This window comes from Narcine bancroftii, chromosome 2 (assembly GCF_036971445.1).
Source record: "Narcine bancroftii isolate sNarBan1 chromosome 2, sNarBan1.hap1, whole genome shotgun sequence".
NCBI classification, from domain to species: domain Eukaryota; kingdom Metazoa; phylum Chordata; class Chondrichthyes; order Torpediniformes; family Narcinidae; genus Narcine; species Narcine bancroftii.
Window position 1 is genome coordinate 55607585 of NC_091470.1, and position 24780 is coordinate 55632364.

At 37.7% G+C, this 24780-nt stretch overlaps 1 protein-coding gene across 3 annotated transcripts in view; it reads right to left on the reverse strand.

Annotated features, from left to right (window-relative positions):
• The window catches only part of heatr5a (HEAT repeat containing 5a), a 157103-nt gene that overhangs the window by 38136 nt on the left and 94187 nt on the right, over nucleotides 1–24780 (reverse strand). For 2 of the 3 annotated variants that reach the window (XM_069916719.1, XM_069916718.1), the window contains exons 21-31: nucleotides 24192–24361; nucleotides 21870–21896; nucleotides 19827–19968; nucleotides 17467–17646; nucleotides 16145–16384; nucleotides 15806–15987; nucleotides 14145–14213; nucleotides 13151–13330; nucleotides 9862–10096; nucleotides 4088–4336; nucleotides 783–910 (exon numbers count right to left, since the gene is read on the reverse strand). In XM_069916719.1, coding sequence (XP_069772820.1) covers nucleotides 783–910; nucleotides 4088–4336; nucleotides 9862–10096; nucleotides 13151–13330; nucleotides 14145–14213; nucleotides 15806–15987; nucleotides 16145–16384; nucleotides 17467–17646; nucleotides 19827–19968; nucleotides 21870–21896; nucleotides 24192–24361 — 1802 coding nt within the window. The remainder of the gene's footprint in view (nucleotides 1–782; nucleotides 911–4087; nucleotides 4337–9861; nucleotides 10097–13150; nucleotides 13331–14144; nucleotides 14214–15805; nucleotides 15988–16144; nucleotides 16385–17466; nucleotides 17647–19826; nucleotides 19969–21869; nucleotides 21897–24191; nucleotides 24362–24780) is intronic. The other variant, XM_069916720.1, reaches the window with a different exon arrangement.

The following is a 24780-nucleotide window of genomic DNA, read 5'->3' on the forward strand; positions in this document are numbered from 1 at the left end:
ATTCCAATTTTTTTTTACTGTACTGTATTTAGAAAAGATTCAGAAGAGATTCTGCTGTTACAGTTGTCCAGAAGGATACGATCATTCCCAGATTTCATATTGTGGGGAAGAAGATGCCTGTGCGTGGTTTCTTTTAAGATGAGGTGGCTATAGCATACCAGCTCTCACATGAACAAGGTCTTAAACCAATTCTGTTGATTATCATTTGTCCGTTTATTCATTGCTTAAATTGTACCCGCTTCCAATTTACTTTCCTATCCCAATATCTCCCGTATGTGGTGGCATTATCTCTTAATAACATTTGCACGCTTTGGAAAGATTACACCATTGTAATCTGTGTGAAACCTATCTTCTTCAAACATCCAAGCTGTTGTACTTTCAACCAGAATAATTGAACAGGCATTGCAGTTTGAAGCAAAAAAATTATTCACCTTTCTAGCCTAAAGAGTTGAAGCCAATTCTAAAATGCTATTCATTTCCACTTACCAGAAATTCAGCATGGAATCTAAATCACTTTGGTTCATAGTCACTGTTAAGATGTGAATGAACATTATGTTGTCAAACTAAAACAAAAGTAAAAAATTCCCGATAAAAGTCGCTCTAATAATAAAATGACAATAGACAATAGGAGCTGGAGCAGGCCCTTTGGCCCGTCGAGCCAGCACCGCCATTTTACAGATCATGGCTGATCACTACCATCAGTACCCCTTTCCAGCCTTATCCCCATAACCCTTAACTCCTACTACGATGTTAACTGAAAACTTAATGAAATGTTGCAATACCTGATCACTTCCTATTTTACAACGTGGCCAGAGCACATCTAGTAGGGAATGGAGTGCACGTAAGCAGGCTATGATGTTTTCCATTGGAGCATCTGGTCGTGGTGAACACAGAAACTCTACGCTGATTCCTGTAAAGATAACAGAAGATTTTTTTCCCCATACTTATTGCAACTTTGCCCCACCAACCTGATGACTTGTCCAACTTGGTCACAAAGTATTCAAGGCATGAGATAACTCAAATACATGTTTCCTGAAACAGCAGAAATGTAAAACCAATAAAATGATAACAATTATACTATTCCTCCAATAATACTACATTTCCCTCCATTTTTCAGTTGAAGCAATATGGAATTATGTAGAAGCCTTTCCTTGTTTTTTTTCTCTTCCCCCCCGCCCCCCCCCCAGAAATGGACACAAACAACTATAAGCTGAGAATTAATTAACAGCAATTCAGCTTGAAGTGACATACGATTCCACAACAGTGGAGGCACAGTTCATGTGTCAACAATTTCACTTCGCTCTTCTGGAAGGCATCCACTGTCCCAATTACTGAATACATTTACTCAACAAATCAAGTAAATATTGTGTTGGGCAATTGCTTTAAGATTGGAAACAAGATTGTTCAAGCCAGAAATTTTACACAAGTAGGTATGACACCAGGCATCTCAGAATCAGTTAAGCAAATAAAAGCAATATCTCTGCTCTGCTCTCAACAAATATCTGGTGGTTCCTAATGGAGGATCTATTCACAATCATCTTCCAGACACAGGAAATTTTGTTTAAGTTTTTTGAACAAAAGATGTTGGCAAAGCAAACATTTAACATCTTTCCCCTTTGAAGTGGTAAGCTGTTGGAATCTAGATGTTAAGATACTTTCGTAATGGGAATTCCAGAACGTGATTAACAATGATAGATCAGTTATAAACATGCAATTATCCTTATAGTAGCATATGTAGGCAGAGACTAACTACCCTGTACCACAGATGGTACATATGTTTAATTGGAGGTGCCATCCATAACATCTTGGTGAGTGATGCACTATCAATTACTCAAAGACAGGATCCTGTAGGACAGCCAATGGGTGTGCCCAACCAGACAAATACAAACAACAGTGGTTTACCACAGTCAATGTGGCAAAACATTGTATACAGGGTACAGACTGCAATGATAACATGCTTTGGAAGAAGCAAAGTGGTTAAGTGGTGGATTTGGTGCCAATTAAGCATATTACTTTATTGAGCTTATGTTTTGGTGATAGTGCTTCAGAAAGTTTCATGACACTGAATTTCATGATTTGCTCATGACAATAACTCCTGATTCTGAGAGTCAGAGGTGATGAGTTTTTCATTGAGTGCCTGCCGATGACCTCACGTAAACACAATCTGCTGATGGGACTCAGTGGGACAAACAGCCACAAACCTGCCGACTTTATCTTCCTCTACAACTGGAGGTCCATGGATCCCTCTCGCGGTGGTGCCCCTTTGTTGCCTATACTTCTCTCTGACCATATCCTGACCCAGCCACGTGTCTACCTTCAGTCTTCATTTTCATTACCATCTTGTCTGAAGTAGATTCCAACTCTGTTTACAGACCTCCACATTCAGGATATCTGGTATGTAAGATTCAATTCACCTCTCCTCCCAACAGTTCTCCCTCCGCATCCTATACCTTCAGGCTCTTTCTCTTTCCCTCCCACAGCTTCAGGCTTCACTTTCTTGAAGTATTTAGGTTCAGATTCCAGCATCTGCAGTCTCTTGTGTATCTACAATTTTCATGTAATTGGTTCAGTTAAATTTCTGGCCATTAATGACCTTCAGATTGACAAGGGTATTTGCAAAGAGAAAGCTCCTGCTTGTCAAGAAGAGGAATCTGAATGTTGTATTATTGGAAATGTTCACTGTATGGCAGGAATGTTAGGTGTCCAGATTATTCTATTAATGGGCATGGACATCCTCATGAAGTATTCAATGCAGAATTGAGCATTATCTGTCATAATGAAAATCTTAGTCTGCTGATTATACCAGCAAACCCGCAGATGAATAATGACTGTTGATGACATTCTTGGGTGGCCAATAAATATATTTTAGTGCGCAAAGCAATTATTTTGCTGGATTCAGGCAGTTAATATTTTTGAAAGCAAATAGATGCTATTGGTGCCTAAGTGGATGTTTTTTTGTTTATGGTGAGAACAGAGCCAACAATGGGGAAAGAAACACCACCAAGAAAGTGCTGACAACTGCTCTTTCAGATATTTAAAAATTTTCAACCATATGCTTGCAGCAGCTGCTCATTTATTCAGTGTGTTTTTAAATTAAAAACTAATCCCAGAATCCATAATTGTTTTTGCTTAGGTTACAGCTATTCAAACTTGACTGTAACTGGACACATTACTAGCACGACAATCCAGTCCCAATATTAAAATGACCACATCAATTCTCAATGAATTCTTCTCTCAGCCCAACCACTTTCAATTCAGATTTCTTTGCCATCAGGATACAAAACACCACTCATGTGATCCTTGTTTTCCTAATGCCACACATCCCTTGCTTGTTCTCTCTGCCTTAAACTCTGGATCTAAATTTCTCTTTTACCCATTTTCAAAAAAACCTTCCCTTCTGCTCCTAAACTCTATTCTTCATGAACTCCTGAGTACACACCCTTGAACTCATCAAAACTCATCTACTCCAATACACACTTTGCTGGCCTGCTATTCTCCATGCTAAAAATCTCCCTGATCAATATTGGTTTTTGATTTCCATTATTCCCAAATAAATTTTGCATCTTATTTGTGAATCCCTCTGTGCCTCCCTTTTTTTTTCAAATTTTCCAGTACTCATTTTGATTTTTCTCTTTTACTTTTATCTTTAAGAGTATTTTTTCTTTGAAAACGCAGAATCCGTCTCTTAGTCACCTGTCCCAATTATTCCTCGTTCCCTTCACCCATTTCATCTGAAGAAAAGAAAACAATCATTTGATTTCCTGCACTGAAGCATCATAGAAACACATGGTAATGTTTTCAAATAATAACATACAAATCCCTAAATCCAGCCATGAAATTCCATGTATACAGTTTTTCACATTTTCCATTGTGAACATTTTGTGAAAAGCTTCTCGATACATCTATGGATGAATTATGGCAGTTTGCTTGCTTCAGTTTCATTCAAAATTTAAGTAACTGAAGTATAAATATTTCCTTAAAAAAGATCTGAGTATTAGTTCTACAAGTTCAATTTTATTTTGCTAAATATGAACATGTTTTATATATAGACTTCAATCCCATTTAAGAGAAAAAATGCTTTACAAACCTAAAATAAGATGGAATCTATCAGTGTTGACATCTTCTGGAGATTTCACTGCATTTATTGAAATGGATTCATGACCCAGCATTGTTGGAGTTACAGGCCTGGATAGAGATGAAGAGTCCTCATCGGGGTCAATCAGCAAGAAACCTGTCCTGTTCAACCACAATGCTGTGGCATGAAGGATAGGAGCCCAAGAATTGCAATAATGAGGTCTTGCACTCTCAATGGTTTCTGAAGTATAGAAGGTGCCACCTAATCATAAAAGAGGAGATGTATTAATTTTTGGTTAATACTTTGAGATTCTCAGTTTTAGTGCGTTAAAGAAAAAAACCCAATAGAAATTACATCAAATCGGATAGATTCTGATTGATGAAATGATTAAGATTTTCATAGTTGAACAGGATTAGTGATCCTTAAATAAATGTTATTAACTTGTAATTTTGATGATTCAATTACAATATTAACACAAGGCAACACTAAAAATTGGACTAGTCACTAGATTAAGTTAAGATCTTAGTTTTTCCTGGAATGTTTGGGGAGACAAAGCTTGATCACCTATTGGTTTGAACAACATTGCTTAAGTCAGACAGAAAACACAACACTGATGCACCTAGTTAATGACAAAATAAATACAGAGAGCTAGCTGTGTTTCTCATCATCAGTTCAGTGGATACATTTTAATATCATCAGTCTTTGTTCTTCTTATTCCTGACTTCATTGTGAAACCACGTTCAATCATGATGAGAAATGCAACATTAATGACTAATTAGATTACACACTTGACAAAGTAGTTAAATATCACAGATTTGTTTTGTCATCCTCTAAGTTTCTGATCTGGTTAAGCTTACAATACAACTTGGATTCAAAACCAAATGATTAATTTTCATCTTAGTCATCTATGCCATTGAAGACTCTCAAACTTCTAGAGGGGTACAGAGCATTCTCGCTGATTGCATCACTGTTTGGTATAGAGATGCCAACACTCAGGACGAGAAAAAACTCCAGAGGGTTGTTAACTCGGCCTGTGACACCACAGGCACCAGACTTCACTCCATCAAGGACATCTACAAGAGGCAGTGTCTTTAAAAAAGCAGCCTCTGTCCTCAAGGACCTCCACGACCCAGGCTATGCCCTCTTCACTCTGCTACCATCGGGAAAACGGCACAGGAGCCTAAAGATGAACACTCAGCGGCACAAAGACAGTTTCTTTCCCGCTGCCCTCAGATTCCTGAATAATCAACAAGCCAAAGATACTGCCTCACTTTGACTTTTTATGCACTATTTTTATTTATTGTTGCAAGGTGGTTTATCTAAATGTTTATATTGTGACGCTGCCACAAAACAATAACAAATTTTGTGACTTGTTCATGACAATAAATCCAGATTCAGCTTGATGAGAAGATCACAGTAAAGCTAAACCTGAATCATTTGGAAAACTCCACAACCACAAGCTTACTGCTCCTCAAGCAAGGGCTAAGTGCCAATTTTAGGACTGCATCTCAATTACTTGATTACAGTTCAGATCAAACTTTTAAAATATTATTTATAATTTTTAGCATTCAGTTAAGGATTAAGAAAGTAAAGGCCAATAGTTACTGGATAAAGGGCTCTTAATAATTTATGAGGCAAACATATCAAACAGTGTTGACTTGCTATTTTATGGTAGGGGCTTTATGGATCCTATTCTCAACAAAAACCCAACTATTCTGGAGAGTTCTGTAAAGGAATAAGAAAGAGGAATGAAGACTGAAGCTTGAACCCAAACCCAAAGTCGGGTGTTCACTCAGATTGACTAAATTCATTAAAAAAGTGAGAATTAGATTTGCATTTTATAGCCAAGTACAATATTTCCTGCTGCATTTGTCCAATGGAGTAAAATTTTTAAAAATAAATATAAAATTGCTCCTATGTTGGCACAAAGAAAAATGTTTCAATATCCAAAGCAGTAGAAAGGCTTTAAGATTGATACCCGACCACTACAAGCATATTTTAAGAGGAGACAAAGGAAGAAACATGAGTTGACCTTAATGACTACAAACCAAGAAAAGCAAAATGATTTGCAATTTATTAACTAATGATCCACTGGCTTATATTGTGGATTTTCAAATGAGAAGGAGGTATCTCCACCATGCACTTACTTTCCAGTGAAAATAGGTTACACCTTCTTCCCAGTCAAACTCAACAATGGCATTCGTCAAGGATGAGTACACTGTCCCTGACGATATTTCCTCTACTTCCACAACTGGACAGCTGAATTGAATTCCAACTCCATCTTCAAATTTGCAGATGACAGCACAGTAGTGGGCCAGGTATCATTTTCAATCTCTCATGGCTGCAGTCAGAGGATCCCACCTGCTTCTAAAGGGCATCAATCATACCGGTGCCAAAGAAGAGCATTGTGGGCTGCCTCAAAGACCATTACCCAGTTGCACTCACATCTACTGTGATGTAATGCTTTGAGTTGCTAGTTGTGGCTAGAATCAACTCGTACCCAAGTAAAGATCCAGACTCACTGCAATTTGTCTACTGCCAAGATCACTCCACAGCAGATGAAATCTCACTAACTTAGCCCTGGATCACCTAGACAACAGCAACACGTACATAAGGCTACTTCTCATCAATTACAGCTCAGCTTTCAACACCATCATACACTCAGGCTTCAAAACCTGGGCCACTGCATAAATGAAACAATGCCAGCATAGTGTGATTCGGCACTGTGACCACCTCTGCTTAAAGGTGGGATTACAATAACCCCCCCTCCCCCCATTCCGTGTTCATAGCTTTTACACAGTATGGCATGGCACAATAAAAGCACAATATTCCTGCCTTGAAGAGGCTGTGTAAAAGAGGCTCTTCACTGACAATCAACACAGACGCACCTCAAGGATCAGTGCTTAGCCAACTGCTCTACACCCATAACCGTGTGGCTCGGTGTAATTCAAGTGTCATCTACAAATGTGCCAATGACACCACGGTCATCGGCAGAGTCACAGACTGCAATGTGGAAGTGTAACAAGAATGATATATGGTTTTACAATAAACTTACACTCAACATTAGCAAAACTAAGGAACTGTTTGTTGACATCAGGAGGGGGAAATCAGGAGAACACCAAAACCCACCAGTCCTCATCAAGGGATCAGTAGTGGAAAGGGTTAAGAACTTTAAATTCCTGGGTGTCAACATCTCTGAAGATCTGCCCCAAGGGCTCCATGTCGATGTAATCATGAAGTAGACTTGCTAGTAGCTATAGACTTTGTGAGGAATTTAAGGGGATTTGGTATGTCACCAAAGACTTGCAAATTTCTACAGGTGTACTGTGGACAACATTCTGACTAGTTGCATCACTGTCTGATACGGAGGTGCCAATGCATAGACAGAAAAAGCCTACAGGGTGTTTTGAACTTGGCCAGCACCACGACTGGCACCAGTGTTCACTTCATCAAGGATGACTACGAGAGGTGGCGTCTCAAGAAAGCAGTCTCTATCTTCAAGATCCCGCACCTCCCAGGCCATGCCCTCTTCTCACTGCTGCCATCATGGTGGTGTACTGGAGCCTGAAGATGAACATCCAATGGTACAGAAATAATATTTTCCCTTCTGCCATCAGATTTCTGAATGAACCATAAACCAGAGACACTACCTTACTTTCTCTTTTTTTTTTGCACCAATTTATTTTAAATATATAGCAGTTTTTGCAACCTGTAATGCTGCAGCCAAACAATGAATTTCATGACATGATCATAACAATGAAATCTGATTCTGATCGAATAATGATGAGACAACATTTCATGGTAAGGTAATAACATCTCCCTTCACGTCACAAGATGAAGGAGATCATTATCAACTTCAGGAGAGATTGGGTCTTCAGAACAGGGCCTCACCCCTATTCACATAAACAACATTGAAGTCAGAAGAGCAGACAATTTCAAGTTCTGAGGAATAAATATTTCCAATGGATTGACCTGGGATAAGCAAATTAACGCTCAGGAATACCTCTATTTTCTCAGAAGACTAAGGATGTTCGGTACGTCCCCACCTCTGTTCCTCAACAACTGCTGTAGGTGCACCATTGAAAGTGTACACGATGGATGCATCACGGCATGGCATGGGAGTTGCTTTGCTCAAGATTCCATGCCGTGAACTGTTATTATGGTTATATTAGGAGGGGGTTGGAGGGTTATGGGTGGAGAAGGCAGGGGGATCTAGTGGAGTTGTCTGAGTGAACTGGCGTGGACTTGAAGGGCCAAGATGGCCTGTTTCCATGCCACAAACTGTTACATGGTTATATAAAATTAGCAACTCGAGAAGGTAGTGAATGCAACTCAGTATATAATAAAAACTTCCCTCTCCTCCATGGACTCCATCTACATCTCCTGTGAAATGCAGTCAACATATTGAAAGATCCTTCACAATTCAGACACACTCTTCTACCTCCTCCCATCAAATGAATAAATGTATTCCATTTGAAAAAATAACATATAATTTAAGAAATAACATCACAGTATTCGAACAAATTTGGGAACCGTACATGAACACAACAGAGAGGGCCTACCACGAACCTCCACCCCCTAAAATGACAGAATGAGAAGACGACGAAATGAACTGACCCAATGTGTAAAAGTAGATGTCACAATTTTCTTGTTTATTTTCATTGTGTGATGACATTGTTTAATGGCTTTAATGTATCATATATGTTGAACGAGTGGGTGGGATGGGGGGTGGGAAGGAGGGAGGGAAGGGAGGGGGAAAAAGGGGAGAAAATGACTGTGTATATTCAAGAGGGAAAGGTTTATGCGTATTTTGGACAGTATGGTTCACAGTGTGAAAAATTTTTAAAAATTTTAAAAAAGGCTTAAGAAGATGAAAATATGCCTCAAATGGCTTAAAAGCAGTTTCTTCCTTGCAACTATTAAGCTCCAGAATAAACCACAAAATAACATGATCACGCTGCCCTTATCGGCACTAATTGATTTTTCTTTTCATTGTGATCCTACAAACTAAATTGTGTTCTTTAAACAGTTGTATGACAGATATCCTGTTAGCCTGTTCATAGGAAAACTTCTCACTGAACGAGGTATTTTGTTACAAAAAGACAAGTATTTCATAGCTATCAGAAGATTGCTGGCCTTGCAAAAGGTTAACTGCTAGTGCTTTTAGGTGAGAAGAATATTTCTTTGTTGTCAATTGCATAGGGAATTAAGAGCAACTCCACTGTAGCTATAAGACAGAATAAAGAAATGAACAATTCTTAATTTATTGTAAACATTTTAAATGCCAAGATTTTATAGTTAATATAAAAATACAAATGGTTTGCAGAAATAGCCCACAAAGTCTTCTGCTTCTGATGTTTTACATGACAAGGATGGCAATTCACTTGTGTTTTCTGCTCATTTTGCTCTTCATAATTTTAAGCAAAGAGGAAAATACTCCCTTTCAAGAGTCCTCTTGCACTTCCAAGTAATCACCATCAAAATAGTATTATCAAAGGCTTTGCTCACTTTTAATGGACAAGGTATTTGGAGGAAAACAATTTAACTCTCACCGTCAGGCAATTTTGAATTAAAAACACTACAGGGTGCAATATTTCATTTTAAAAATCACCGAAATCCTGGTAAAAATTTTAATTTGTATCATTCATTTCTTATTTAGAAGGATTCTTCTATTGAGACACCAGTTGAACCAATCAAGTAGAGATATGCAAGGGAAGTAACAAGATCAACAATATTTATATACAAGTTCTCGTTTAAGCAAAAGATATCAAAATCAACTTTGTTACCTGCAGCTGGAAGCTGACTCGTGTATTCTGGAGATAATGTGAGAAGGGCATGGTCATGCAGTAGAGCCAGCCAAAGCTTACTCAGTGTTCCAAGTTCTGCCTGGACCAAACTGAGAAGACCATCCCCAGCATTAACTGCATCCTGAGAGACTTCAGCTGCAGAGGTTTCGAGCTTTAAGAACTGCTTTTGTCTTGATGCACACATTTTTTGCCTTTCAACTGTTACAATGTAAACCTGGCATGAAATGTATAAATGTAAGCAAGCAATTAAAAGTTTGATGGGAAATATTCTTCTTGAAGACAGGTAAAATCACTTGAACCTTTAATGTTCCATGACAGAATAAATGTTTTTCAGAATACATGGTTCACAAATATGCAAGGCTGGACATTAAATGTTAACAAAATGAAATTTCAAAAATAATGACATTGTTTTAACAGGTTACCACTATACTTTCCATACAATGATTTAACTAATGTAATTTGGAAAATTCATCTTTTGCTTTAGATCTCTGTCCCTGCATAATTCTGTCCATTTGATCCCAACAATCCTTCCATTTTGTCCCCATGTGGATCCCTTTCTTCCAATTGTTACTCTATTTAATTCTTCTATTTCTTTGCATTATATTTAGAAGAAAATGCTTCCCAGTATGCTTTTGTGTAATCTGACATTACACAAATCCTCTCCATCCATATCAATACCAGTTCAGCAATGTTCAATGGTTTTCTAAAGATAATTACTTTCAGCTACCTAATGGCATATATTTGCCTACAGGTACAGGATCCTTTTACCTGGACATCTAAAATCCGGTAAGTGGGGAGAGCGGCGGCCGGTGCTTGGGGGAGGGTACAGACGGCCAGTGCTTGGGGGGGGTGGCCAGCGCTGGGGGGGTGGTGGGGGCAGCTGGGCGACTGGAAGGGGGTGGGGGTGGATATGGCAGTACAATTCGGATGGGCTTTCCAAAATCCGGAAAAATCCAAAATTTGGAACACACTGTCCCCCCAAGTGTTCTGGATAAAGGATCGTGTACCTGTATTAAAACCAAATTCTCACTTGCCTTGTCATAAGGTTTCTCACCCTCCTCCATTTCTTCATTGCCTAAAACAGCCAGTCTTAACCTTTTTTTTTGGGCTATGGCCTCTTTGGACTTTGCTCAAAGTTTATGCGTAAAGCAGTCAAGTTTAGTTGCAAGTAAATCACAAAATTAGGTAGACACTGTGGTTGAAGTAAAATCACAAAATGCTGGAGAAGTTCAGCAGGTCAAACAGTGTCCTTTATGTCCTTTTGCAAAGGTAAAGATACATGGTTTGTTTTGTTCCTTATTTCTACTGACAAAAAAAAACATTATGATTTCAGTCTGTGCCACCCATAATGTGCTATGGGCCCCAGAGGGCTGTAAGCTCCATTGAGAATGGCTGGTCTAGACATTAATGCTCATCTTCCAATTTATTAAATTAACATTTCCAAAACCAAGTACTTCCATTTACAATTCCAGCACCATTTTACCATCATTTACACCATTTACTATCTTTTCTACTTTATAGCAACTTGTTGCCCAAAAATTATGATTTATTCCAAACTAAATATTGTTCCATTGACATTATTTGCCAAGTTTCTAAATTACTCATATGCCACTTTTTAAATTTATAAAACCATGCCAAAGAAATCATATAATCTAAGATTTTTTCAAATACCTGGCATTTTTACCTCAATTTTAAGATAATTTTCCAATAAATTTTATAAATGTGAAATTCCAAAATTTCACAAGCTTTAATTGCTGCAAATGTATTTGCTTTCTTTTACACATGTAAATAACGTTCATCCATTTTAGTAATGAAAATTTACATCAACCAGGCTGCACCTGAGTAACCAGAATGGAACTTGGGTGACAATTAACACCTATTTCAGGCTAGAATCCAAAAGTTCAATATTCTGAAAGGATTTCTTCAGAGAAAATTACTATATTAGGGTGGTTGAGTGATTAAATAATTGATCACATCTTGCAGAAAACAATTAAATCCAAAATTAATCAACTGCTTGCACTTAAATACAAATTATACAGATCTTTCCAATTTAATTAAATAGTTGTTTTGAAATGTTTTGTCATTGTAGGCTCATTGTTTTTAGACTCTTTTTTTAAGCATTTATCAATGCTTCTAAATTTCTGAGTCTTTCAAAAATATTGTTTTTGTTCAATCTGATTGTCAACAACAAAGCAATTCCATACCAATTTTATGAACGGGTCGTTGCCCACCCATTCCCATCTCATTGTCCTGTCTTCTCCTGCCACACCATCCATCCCCACACTACCCACCCTCCTGACTGCCTTGCCTTTCTATGTCACACTATCCATCCTCACTGCTCTACCTTCGCACATCAGCTACTCACCCCACTGCCCTGCTTATTGCCAGGTGATGGGATTGACATCAGCAGAACCTTACTCTTGAAGGTTTGGAGTGACTTTGGGGAGGAAGTTCTCATCAGGGTATGTGGACGGGCACAGATCATTGGATAGCAAAATTGTGTAGCTGTTATCTGGAGGATTATCCAACAGGTCAGACAGGAAACTGACCAAAATTTCCATATGCTTGTTCCTGGAGGGCCATCTGACTAGGCAGGTTGAAAGTCATTTCCCCATTTTAATCAAGGTTTGTTCACCCAAAGGTGAGTGCACATATTGCAATTAAACACCTTGCCTCATTTGGGCATACCTGAGCCAGCCCCTCCAATCAGCTGGAGTATAAAGCAACTCTTTCTATTTCTCCCCCAGAAACTAATCCTAGCTCCACTCCAGGTTACAAGGTGTGGGCGATGCTGGAGAGTGTGCCGGGACAGGGAGGCGGCCTATTGTGGTGCATGTCCAAGGAGGACAGTTGTATTTTATTCATATCAGTTTAATTACATTTTGTAATTAATCAGGGTGCCATGTCTGCTAGTGAGCAAGGGGTGGAGGGGAGTGTTTGTTTTGTCCTCACGCTTAGCTTTAATCTGTTGGGAGTAGAGACTATCGATTGTTTAGCTGCATCGGATGTGTATAAAATGTATGCAGTTTCTTTGCCCATGTGTTGCGACTTCCTCCATGTCGAAATAAAGATCCTTGTTTGTGGTTGAACTGTGTTAAGACTTGTCACTTCTTGGACCTTCCAAACTTGTTCAACACATCACAGTACCCCTTCCTGACAAGAAAATGGAGGCCTTCATCTTCAATCTTTAGTACTCCTGTGACTGATAGTTTGTCATAATCAAGTTAGATTCAAGCACTTATTTAGACTTGTACAAAGTGATACATACTTCTGCCCATGCCTTCAGAACAGCTATAATCTCCATAGTTGAGGTACTTTCATTGTACAGCTGATTCTGTGCTTCCTTTCCAGATTGTACTTTGGTCAAGGATGTTGCCAGCAGCTGATGAACTCTTCGAAGATCGTTTAGGTCACTCACAACCCCACTTCCAATCCAGGCACTGCAAACCTGATAGAGAATTTATGAGAAATCTTCAGTTTTTCAAGAAGTTTGACTTTTTTTGAATGTATTCAGAATGTATTCTTATATTTCCAGGTACAATGAAAAAGGATACCAGTAAAGTACTGTGGAAGTGAGGCCCTGCAAGTCAATTAAACTAAGTTCCCATTAAGACCCAAAAAAAACATCAGCGGATCATCACACAGCCTTCGTTCAATTTTCAAGACCCAGTTTATTGCCATTCAGATCATAAAACTCTGTTCAATATCTTTTATTTTGAGTATTCCTTCTGTGCCTAAGCACAAATAAGCTTCAACAATTACTTCAGTTAATTTGTCACCACTTTTGTATGAACTATGCAGAACCTATCCACATTCATAGATATTTGACTGTAAGGATTTATGACCAGCAATTGAGCAGGATCTCTTGACAGTTTCTAATCCATGTGGCCAAATGCAAAAGCTGCTTTAAATCAGAAATCACAAATATACCTGTAAGACACAATAAGCTACAAGTCTAAATATGTGCAGATTTTACCATTGAACTTGGGAGATTGCAGTTTTCCTGAAAGCTAAATAATGAAGTGAATTGGCCATTCATGCACTGTTGAATGTTCATTACAGCAGAAAAATAATGCAGTACACAACAGTGATACGACTACACGATGTACTAAGATCGAATGATCTCTTGTACTATATTTAGGTTGTAGAAAGATGATATGGCACTACTATTACAAATTTAAACATAAAAACAGTCAAGTCACTGTGGAGAGAATGAGGTATCACTTAAATAGAATTATAAAATAAACTAATGAAGCACCTACTTGACATGCTTTAGCAGTAACATCAGGCGGTGTGTCAGGAGTGAAAGCAGGCCTCAGTGCTGCTCCAACCTACAAGTCAAATTAGAATGGTGTAATAGTATTTCCTATCATTAAGCAATACAATGAATTGAAATCCAAATGCATGTGAAAGGAGAAAAGCATGATATTGCTCCATTGTTCAAAGCAGTAGAAAGACAAGGGTTAAAAAAAAATACACAGTGGAATTACCATTCCAAGGCTAACTCAACATTCCAACAATGTGACATCACTTGGCCTCATCTCTGGAATACCACAACAAACTTTGATACAAAGCTAATGTGGGAGTAGAACTCTGCTTTCTTTCCAAGTTTTCAAATGTTCTCTTGTATGTAGAAAGCAGAGAATAGTCGTGGAAGGAAAGTATTCTGCCTGGAGGTCAGTGATTAATGGAATTCCACAGGGATCTGTTCTGGAATCCCTGGTCTTTGTGATCTTTATAAATGACTAGATGAAAAAAACAGAGGATGGATCAGTAAGCTTCTGGATGATACGAAGGTTGAAGGAGTTGTGGATAGTGTTGAAGGATACCAAAGGTATAGACAGGATGCAGAGCTGGGTGGAGAATGGCAGATGGAGTTCAATCTGGGTAAGGGTGAGGTGGTGCACTTTGGAAGGCCAAACCAGAAGGATGAGTACAGGGTTAATGGTCAGATACTTAACAGTGTGGAGGATCTTGGGGTCCAAAGCCATGCATCTCTCAAGGTCGCTGCGCAAGTTGATAGGAAAGTTAAGGCTGAAGGGATATTTGGCTTCATTGATAGGGAGATTGAGTTCAAGTGTCGAGAGGTCAGTTGCAACTCTACAAATCTCTTCAGAGATTGACCACGCTTAGAGTATTGTGTTCAGTTCTGGTCACCTCATTATAGGAAGGAGGTGGACACTATAGAAAGGTTGCAGAGGAGATTTACCAGGATGTTACCTAGATTACTATTGAGAGAAGACTGTCATCGCAATGCAGTATTTTAGTCTTCAGTTCTGTCTTTCCTCATTTCTTGTTTGCTTTCCTCCACCTCCCCATGTGTTAAAGCTTTTGGCTTCTCTGATACTACAAGAAATGCCCAATATTTAATAGCAAGAACCTGCAACACCTTTATCCTACCTTCATTATTAGCCAAACATTGACGTGCCAGTAGGAGTTACTCTTAATCAGGAGTGTTGTCTATCTTTATCTCAGCAATAACAATATAAAATTGCAGTTTGTTCCATGATATTAAAAGTAAAGACCATGTCATACTTGGAGTCAAAAATGGCGATTGAAGAGGAGACCATGAAGTTTAAAAAAGGGCAATGAGGGAATAAATCAGATCTGATTTGGAAGAATATTCTGAAATGTAAGAATGAATAGCAAGTGCTTATAAACTTTTCACGATGAGCTATCTTTCAAGTCATGTGATTTTAAACAACTGAAATTATGTTCTTAAAATATAAAGTATTAAAATATTTTGAACCACATTCCTTGTTCTATCATTTATAACTTGTAGGATATTGGTACAGTCAAACTCATTCCAATGTTTATACAGAAGTGATTGCACTTGGAATTAATGGATTATACTCTAAAGAATAGTTGATGAACAGATGGCACAAAAGACAGGCCGCAATTTAAAGAGTACTTTGTTACTCACATTTGCTTGGTATTGCTCAAGGATCACATGACCAGGAAACTCTGGTTCAGGGACATTTGAAAATTTCTTGATGATAACAAGTAACATTTCAAGACCAGACAATCGAAGTGCATTACTGTGATCTGTGGCAGCCATGAAAGCCATGCGGATTAAATCTGCGAGATGAACCACTAAGAAATCACCTGAAAGTAGATGTATAAACTGTGTTCACTTCTGAAGACTCTATCCAGGTGAACCCAAAACAGTTTTATAATAAATAAACTAAGATACAACATCCCAGAATAAGCTACTCCTTCTTTCCCACCAATCACAAAAGCTTAATCTTTCAGTTCCACTTACTCAAAGGATGCTTCATCTTTCTTTCCTGAGCAACAGTCATATCAAAATGAGCAGCATCGGTCTTCTCGCACTGGGTAATAATTCGACAAATGCCTTCTGCTGCAAACACCCTGGTTGGCCAGCGTGGCGCAATTGTTGGTCGGAACTGCTCATCTTTATTTGAGGTGAATATTGTTTCATCATCTCCCCTTTCATCCTCCTCTTCCTGAGTCGTGTCCACTGAAGCTGTGGCGGTGAAATCTGGGATAGAGATTATTGGAATTTAGAAAAAAATTTTTAAAGAGGTATATTAACATTAATTGACTCATGAAAATAAATCATTGCAGAAATTAAAGAAAATATAAAGTTAACAGTTTAACCGTAAGCAGTTTTCAGAGCATCAATTGTGATGTTCTCTCAAAGAAGTAGATGTTGTTCACAAACCTTACTTTCAAATTCAAAATACACCATTTAAAAGTCAAAACACAAAAATGATGGAGGAACTCCAGTCTCGCAGTGACCACAGGAGGTTAAAAAAAAAGGTATGAGCAAAAAGCAGTCAGGCACCTGAATTACAAGGCTGAGGGAGAAGACAAGAAAGGACAGGAGGAGGAGCACAGGTCAACAGACAAAAGTTGCTAATTGGATATGGATAGGAAGATAGGAGAGATAGGATTAGAATTGATCAGAGGATGGGGTGGCTTTGTGAAGGCAGAGCTGGAAGAGGAGAGAGTGAGTGAGAAAGAAAAGGATAGGGGAGACGGGATGGGGGAGGGGGGGGGCGGATGGAAACAGAGAGTTTGATGTTAATGCCATCTGGTTGGAGTATGCCCAGAAGGAATACAAGGTGTTGTTCCTCCGATTTGCGGGTGCATCAGAATCTTTCACCACAAATGTAATCTGAAAAAGAGGTCCATTTTAAATGTAAAATTACACCAAAACCCAAGTATAAACTCAAAGAAAATCAAAATACAGCCACATTTGTTCAAGCTATTAAAAAAACTATCAGTGCAACTATAACAACTTTGAAACAGACCTGTCAAATACTGGAAACATTAAGCTAATCATCCTAACATGGATCAAGTACTGAACCTGTCCAACTTGACAACTCCCAACCTGAAGCCAGATATCCCAGGCAATGTCTTCAGGACTAAGTGGGCCCTGTTAAGCTTAAGTTAGTAGCCAGGCTCCAAAACAATGACATGATCCAATTTCTCCTCATCCAAGCAAATGCATGCAATAACAAGACATAATAAAATATAACTGTAAAGTCGAAGTACACTGAACGACATTTCTCATTTATGATATGGAAGAAATACCACATACTTAAAAGTTAAACTCACCAGCTGAGGCAGATAAAACATCTTTGCATAACTTCAACCAATGACTAAGCTTCTCAACTGCCATGGATGATAGAATGTGGTTTAAGGTTTCACGGATATCTTGATGAAGTTGTTGGTCCGATTCCCTGTCCAACAAGCTGAAAAGGGCTCCTTCCAGGCCAGTTTCACTGAAGTTAACATCTGAAAAGAAATCTGAATTTAAATTTTAAAAGAAGTGTATTTTCCCCAAAAGCTCATTTTTGAATTTCCCTTGCTACATTAAAACATCACCCTGTCTTCTCATTTAAGCAAAGTGGAATTTTGTTTCCGTGATAATTCAACAAATTACAAAACCATCAAATATGACCCTTTATTTATCAAATCTGGCTGCTATAGGATAAAGGAGGCAACATGGGCCTTGAGGCGGAAGAGATGGGGGAGGTCCTAAATGAAAATATTTTGCTTCGGTATTCACAAGAAAAAAGGACCTTGATCAGGGTAAGGTCGAAATAGAACAGGCCTGTGGCTGGACAATGTGGAGATTAAGGAACAGGAAGTGTTGGATCTTCTTAAAAACATCAAGAATGTTATATCCCCGGGGCCAAACGCAACATACCCGAGGTTGCTATGGGAAGTGAGAGAAGAGATAGCTGGGGCAATAGCTATGATCTTTGAATCCTCTTTGGCCCCAGGGGAGCTGTCAGAGGTTTGGAGAGTGGCAAATGTAGTCCCCTTGTTTAAAAAAGGTAATAAGGAGAATCCTGGGAATTATAGACTGGTGAGTCTTATGTCAATGGTGTGCAAACTATTGGATTCTTAAGGATAGGATCTATGAGCATTTGGAGAAGTACAGCCTATTCAAGAATAATCAGCATGGCTTTGTGAAAGGAAGGTTTCTTTGAGGAGGTAACAAAGAAATTGATTAAGGTTGGGCAGTAGATGTGGTAAACATGGATTTTACAAAGGCATTTGACAAGGTCCCCCATGAAAGATACATTCAGAAAGTGGAATCTTGGCTGTGTGGATAAAAAAAAGAAAGCAGAGAGTAGTAGTGGATGGAAAGTATTCTGCCCGGAGGTTGGTGACTGGCAGAGTGCCACAAGGATCTGTTCTGGGATTCCTGCTCTTTAGATTTTTAGGTGACCTGGAGAAAGAGGTGGAAGGAGGGTCAGAAAGTTTGCCAATGACACGAAGGTTGAAGGAGTTGTGGATAGAGCTGAAGGTTGTCGAAGGTTATAGACAGGATGCAGAGTTGGGCAAAAAAGTGGCAGATGGAGTTCAATCTGGACAAGTGTGAGGTGATGCACTTTGGAAGAACAAACCAGAAGGCTGAACACAGGGTTAATGGTAAGTTACTTAAGAGTTACCTTGGGGTTCAAATCCATACATCCCTCAAGGTCGCCGCACAAGTTTATAGGATGGTTAAGAAGACGCAAGGGATATTTATCTTCATTAATAAGGGGATTGAGTTCAGAGTAGAGAGGTCATGTTGCAACTCTACAAATCTCTGGTAAGATCACACTTAAGAGTATTGTGTTCAGTTCTGGACACTTCATTATAGGAAGGATGTGGAAGCTCTGGAGAGGGTGCAGAGATTTACCAGGATGTTGTCTGGAATGAAAAACAAGTCTTAGAGGCAAGGTTAGCAGACCTGGAACTTTTCCCTTTGGAGAAAAGAAGGATGAGAGGAGACTGAATAGCGGTCTACAAGATTATTAGAGGCATGGATAGGGTGGACAGCCAACACCTGCTTCCCAGGGCAGGAATAGCAAACACCAGGGGATATATGTAAAAAATGAAGGAAGGGAAGTTTAGGGGTGACATCAGAGGTAATTTTTAAAAAAAGTAGAGAGTGTGGGTGCCTGGAATGCCTTGCCAGGGACTATGGTGGAGGCTGAAACATTAGGGGCATTTAACAGACGCTTAGACAGGAACATAGGTGAAAGAAAAATAGCAGGCTACAAGGTAGGATAGGTTTAGTACTTTTTTGAAGGAATATATGGGTCGGCACTACATTATTTCCAAATCAATAAATGATGCATCTAAAGCACTAGAATTCAGCAAATACTTCAGATTACAAACAAAATGGAAGAAAAAAAGGACAAAATTGATTTAGAAGGACATGATCTCAAGTATATATTACGTTTCAAATTCTTGGCCTTGTTACCAATTTTCCCTCCCTCAATAACTTAAAATATTTATTTTACTTTAGTCACAAAATGCAAGCTATATTACCTTCAAAGCTCAATTATCTATGATTCTCCAAGGTACTTTAAATTAATGATTTTGATGGTACAAGTTATTCAAAATTGAATTTAAAATTATTCTTATACTTGAATATTAAGAACACAACTTGCATTCATCTTAATCAAACATCTTACCAAGCTTACAACTTCCTTTATTGGATTCCTTGGCAAAAATCATTGCATGTTCCAACACCTCAGCAGCTTCCTTCTGCACAAGCTGGCGAAGGCAAGCAATCACAGCACGTCTCAACAACAAGTGGGAACTACAAAGATTCACCTAAAGAAAAAAAAAGAAGAAAATCCTCTGCAATATGAACTGTCAGACTTGGGCAAAGATAATCAATTGTTCTCGTCTCTCACTCAAACAAAATGCAACAATGGACAATACATTTTCTTCACACTTGCCATGACCGTTGCCACGAATATAACAAAAAAATCAACATGCTATTCACATGCAGATAACATTACAATAACTACCCACATCTATGATAATATATCTTTCACACGAAAATAATCAGCTCTCTTGTTAAGAAAACTTCATGGATGATCTGTTATTCAGCTCAGATGGGTTAATTTTCCCTACATTTGATTTATTATATATCTACTTTCATCCACTGTGATTTTTATGAGACATCATTCATAATGTCATTGAAATTAAAAATTCAAAGTCATTCAGATATTTGGTACAGGGTTCTTTCATTTTTTACACTTGTAATTACTTAATTTGAAAGTCTTGTTAAATTCAAGGCAGATCTATAAGAACACCTTTCTCCAACTGCAGGAAAATATTTTTTGATATAAACACTATATTGAGCAAGATTTTCATATAACAAGTAATAATCCTCAGAATTTAGATGGAGTTGGGTGTGTTTAAAATTAGGCACTAAGAAGTAAACAATGTATTTTCACTCAGCCCATTATGTAACTGCTGGCTAACCACATGCATAAACTCAGGACAACAACCTCTTGTATGGCCCACTTTTAAAGTACAGGAAGAGCTTTATAAAATCTAATGTTTCCTGAAAATATGAATTGTTGTAACTATGCTTCTACTTTAAAAACAAAGGTTGGATGTTGATATTCATGTATGTACATCAGATATAGGGTATCAGAGATGAATTTGTGCAAAATAAATTGTGTAATTTTAGTATGATCCTAGTAACAAATGAAAATCAAATGAAAATCAGCCAAGGCATACTAGTTTCTCCATAGTTGTGAAGCTCTGGATAAACTAATTTATATTCCAAATTATACCTCAGCATCTAGTCAAAAGAACTGCTCTAAAACACTGTTGAATTCTGAAGCCGTTACAGTTAAGCTAAGGGTGGAAGTCTGTTTTCTCCAAAAATTATCCAAAGAATTCAACACAGCAACTGACTGTAAACAGGTGATACCATGCAATTAGTCCAATTCACATGCTAAAAATTAAAAACCTTTAATTAAAAAAAAAACAGTCAAGATAATTTAAAGACTATTTAATAATACAATGTTGTAAACTCTTAAACCAGGTAGATTAAAATAAAGATTTGATAACCAAGTTAATGCATACAACTTTAGCTCTGTACTTACCTATAATGAGAATGAGATGCTGACAGTTAACTACCATGCACAAACAAACAGGGAAATGTTATCAAAGGGCAATTGTTGGCCAGTGAGGCCACTCATTGCAAATTACCCACTGCAAATTAGTCCTTGGAAACCAGCAGCACGCATTCTGCAAAATGATAGTATCTAAACCAATTATGACAATGTCCTGAGGAAACCTATGAAAAGCTACCAAAGTATATTCTTTTTGTCATCACAAAATAAGCCTTTAAGGATGATTTTGTTCGATCAAGCAAATAATAAAAAAGCCAAACCATTTGCAGCATTAATCTGCAGTGGTTATTGCCATCTTTACGCAGCCTGCAGGAACAAATAACACTAGTCAAAGGAAGTACATTAGAAAAGTTAAGTACAGCAAGAGCCAAGGGTTTAAAATCAGTAGGAAGGTTATGTCACACAGTGTATTTGTATTGGGTTTGCATGCCCAGCCAAATTATTGTTAGATTAAATAATAAAGGCAGAGCTAAAAAACAAACCAATATTAAAAAGTATTCAAACATCAAACCAATATTTGCTTGTGGGAGTGATGGTGGAGGGACATGGCAAGTGGGTGTAATGAGGGAAGCAACATACCCAAACAGAATTATCCAATAAGATTTCCTGCACAAAAGAAATGACAGACCTGTCACAACAACACTCTGATTATGTCACATTATTTCAAGATATGGAAACAGTGATACCAATTATTGTAACTCAAGCAACAAATGAACACAGCCTTCTATGGTCCAATTCATGAATTATAGATTGTATATTATCATGAAGAAAACCCATGGAGAGCCAACTGAAGGAATGTTTATGTCTCATCTTATTGACACCTCTTTGCAATTCAATCAGTTTCAACAAATTAACGTTTGCCTTAAAGTAATCTTACAGGACATAAAATGAACACCTATCGAAAGAGAAGGTGATAAACCTTTTTGAATTGCTGGTAACACTGCTTCCAGAATTCTTTTGAAAACCAATGACAATGAAGGAATAGCAAAATATTTCCAAATCAGGTTACGAGGCAGGATAATATGATGTTCCAATGTATTTGAAGCCCTTCTTGATATAAAAGATGAAGGGTCTATCTTGGCCTGGTCAAGTAATTGTCATGAATTTTGCAGATGAAATAAATGCCAACCGCATTGCAGTTGAAACAGAGGGAGTGAATGCTTTGGGCAGTGGCGTCAGTATCAATCAATCGGGTTGCTGTTCCCTGGATGCCTTGGCATTTCTTCAATTTTGCATGTGCTGCATTTTACATGTGGCAAAACTGCAAAATTTTGTCCTGATCCACTGGTATGGAATTGTTACATCTCTTTAATTTCTGTTAGCATTCATACAGCCAGGAATTGAATGTTGGACTGCTGGCTGTTAAGTTTTTTGTACTCCTCATGCTAATCCCCTCAGGCCCCTGCACTGTAAACATAACCAAGGACAATTCCCTGGCCTGAAAGCAACAGATATGCTGGGCCATGAGTTTATAGATTTAATTTATAAGTAATTCTTCTGCACCTTCTGACAGTTCAGACTGCTTCATGGATGCTTCGATCTGCTTTGATCCTATCATGGCCATGCAACACAAAGTAATAGAAAGCATTCACATTATGAAGTGAGTACTTCGTGGTTGGAATGCCGTCGTGCACAATAGTAAAATGCATTTAAAATCTTTTTTTTTTAAACTTGTTACAGACCAAAACATATTTTTTGGAATAATTACCAATAATTTTGAACATCGTGTAGAGTTTTATCAGGGGCCCCACATTTGGTTAATCTATATATTAAATGTTTGAATTTTGTGCACGATTTGTAACAAACTCCTTAAAAATAAATGATAAAGCTAAAATCTCAGGAAAGGGTGCAAATGAAAAGTGTTTTGATTTAGAACTAATACATTTTATACAAATTGTAGCTTGAACATACACAAATTCTAACAAATAATGTCAAGCATAAAATGAAGAGTCATTAATCAAATTCAGACCAATCTTCATCTGAAAATGATATATTTTAATCACAATCTCAATCATTCTTAATCCCAGCCATTGAGGCTGTTCTTAAATCCATTGTTGTTGTAAATAATTGATATTAATCTGATCAAAAAGTAAATCAAGTCTATTTGATTCAGGGATTTGAGGAAAATCAGAAAGTCTGGACTGAACAAAATGCATAATTTGTAAATATCTAAAAAATGTCTATTAGGAAGTTTAAATTTGCTGTCAATTGTTCAAAAGAAGCATTATTTGTTACAATTTAAGGTGGTGCATGTTAAAAGTCAAGTATCTTGTTTCTATTCTGATGTTGATCCTCTATGTGGTAAGTGTAAAATCTTTGAAGCTTCACTGATATAGAACGATTTTGCAAAAAATATTTTCTAAACATTTTCCTAAGATTTTCTAAATCCGTTATCTTCAAGATTACATTAGAACCATGCCCTTAATTGCCTTATTTGTTTTTTTTTTAAGAGGAGATATCCTTGACTTCAACTCAAAAGAGAATTTTAGTTTTTACTTCACTGATAGCCAGACTAGCAATTTTAATGAGATGGAAGGATAACTCTTCATCTGCTCATATTCAAGGTTACATGGTGTCTTATTTAAGTTTGGGGGAAATAAAATCAAGATATAACATTAAAGATAGAAAGTTTGAATCTGACAAAATGTGGGGTGCATTCATGGATTATCATCACAATTTGAAGATTTAGGAGTCTGGATGCTCCGGAGATTTCATGTCTGCTATCTGAAGGTTGTTACTTGATTCAGATCTTTATACGTTAACCTTGTTTACATGGAGAAAGTAGATTAACTGCTGGGGGGGGGGGGGGGGTTCTTTTTTCCTTTTTTTTTAAATTTTAAAACCATAAAAGAAAAAAGGTACAAATTCAAATGCAAGAACAAATCATCATGGAATACTTACACAAAGACTGGGGACAAGAATGGAAAGGTTGACATGACGTGGTGCAAACATATGTAGCTGCTGGAGGCAGGAGATAGCTTGTGTCTGTACAAGACAGTCAGGGTTATCCTGCATCACTGCACAGCCAACTAGACAGGAAGCTCTCAACAAGGGGACAGATTTTCCATTGCCTAGGAATTAAATATGCATACATTTTAATTTAAATCAATAGCTTTCTTCACTAATAATAATAGAATAATGAATATTTAACATGGTATTTCTCAGTTTACAAGGTAAATATTTATTTTTCAGTATCAACTCTCATGAAAAACCTGGCTTCGACTGTTATAAACATAAAGCGTACAAGAAATGAAGTTCATTCTATGAGCAGTGTGTTTTGCATAAATGTGATTGTTCTGTAAAAAAATTCTTTTGAAAGGAAGACACAAGTTGATGAGATTTTAGAATGTAATGAAATAATTTGCATCCACAAGTATTTTCTGGCACTGCAGTCCCTGTGGGCAAATGCAACAATTAATTCTACAGCATCAATGGCCCAGTAAGGGACAGGGATGAATAAATAACTATTTGCAATGGTTGAAGTGAGAAG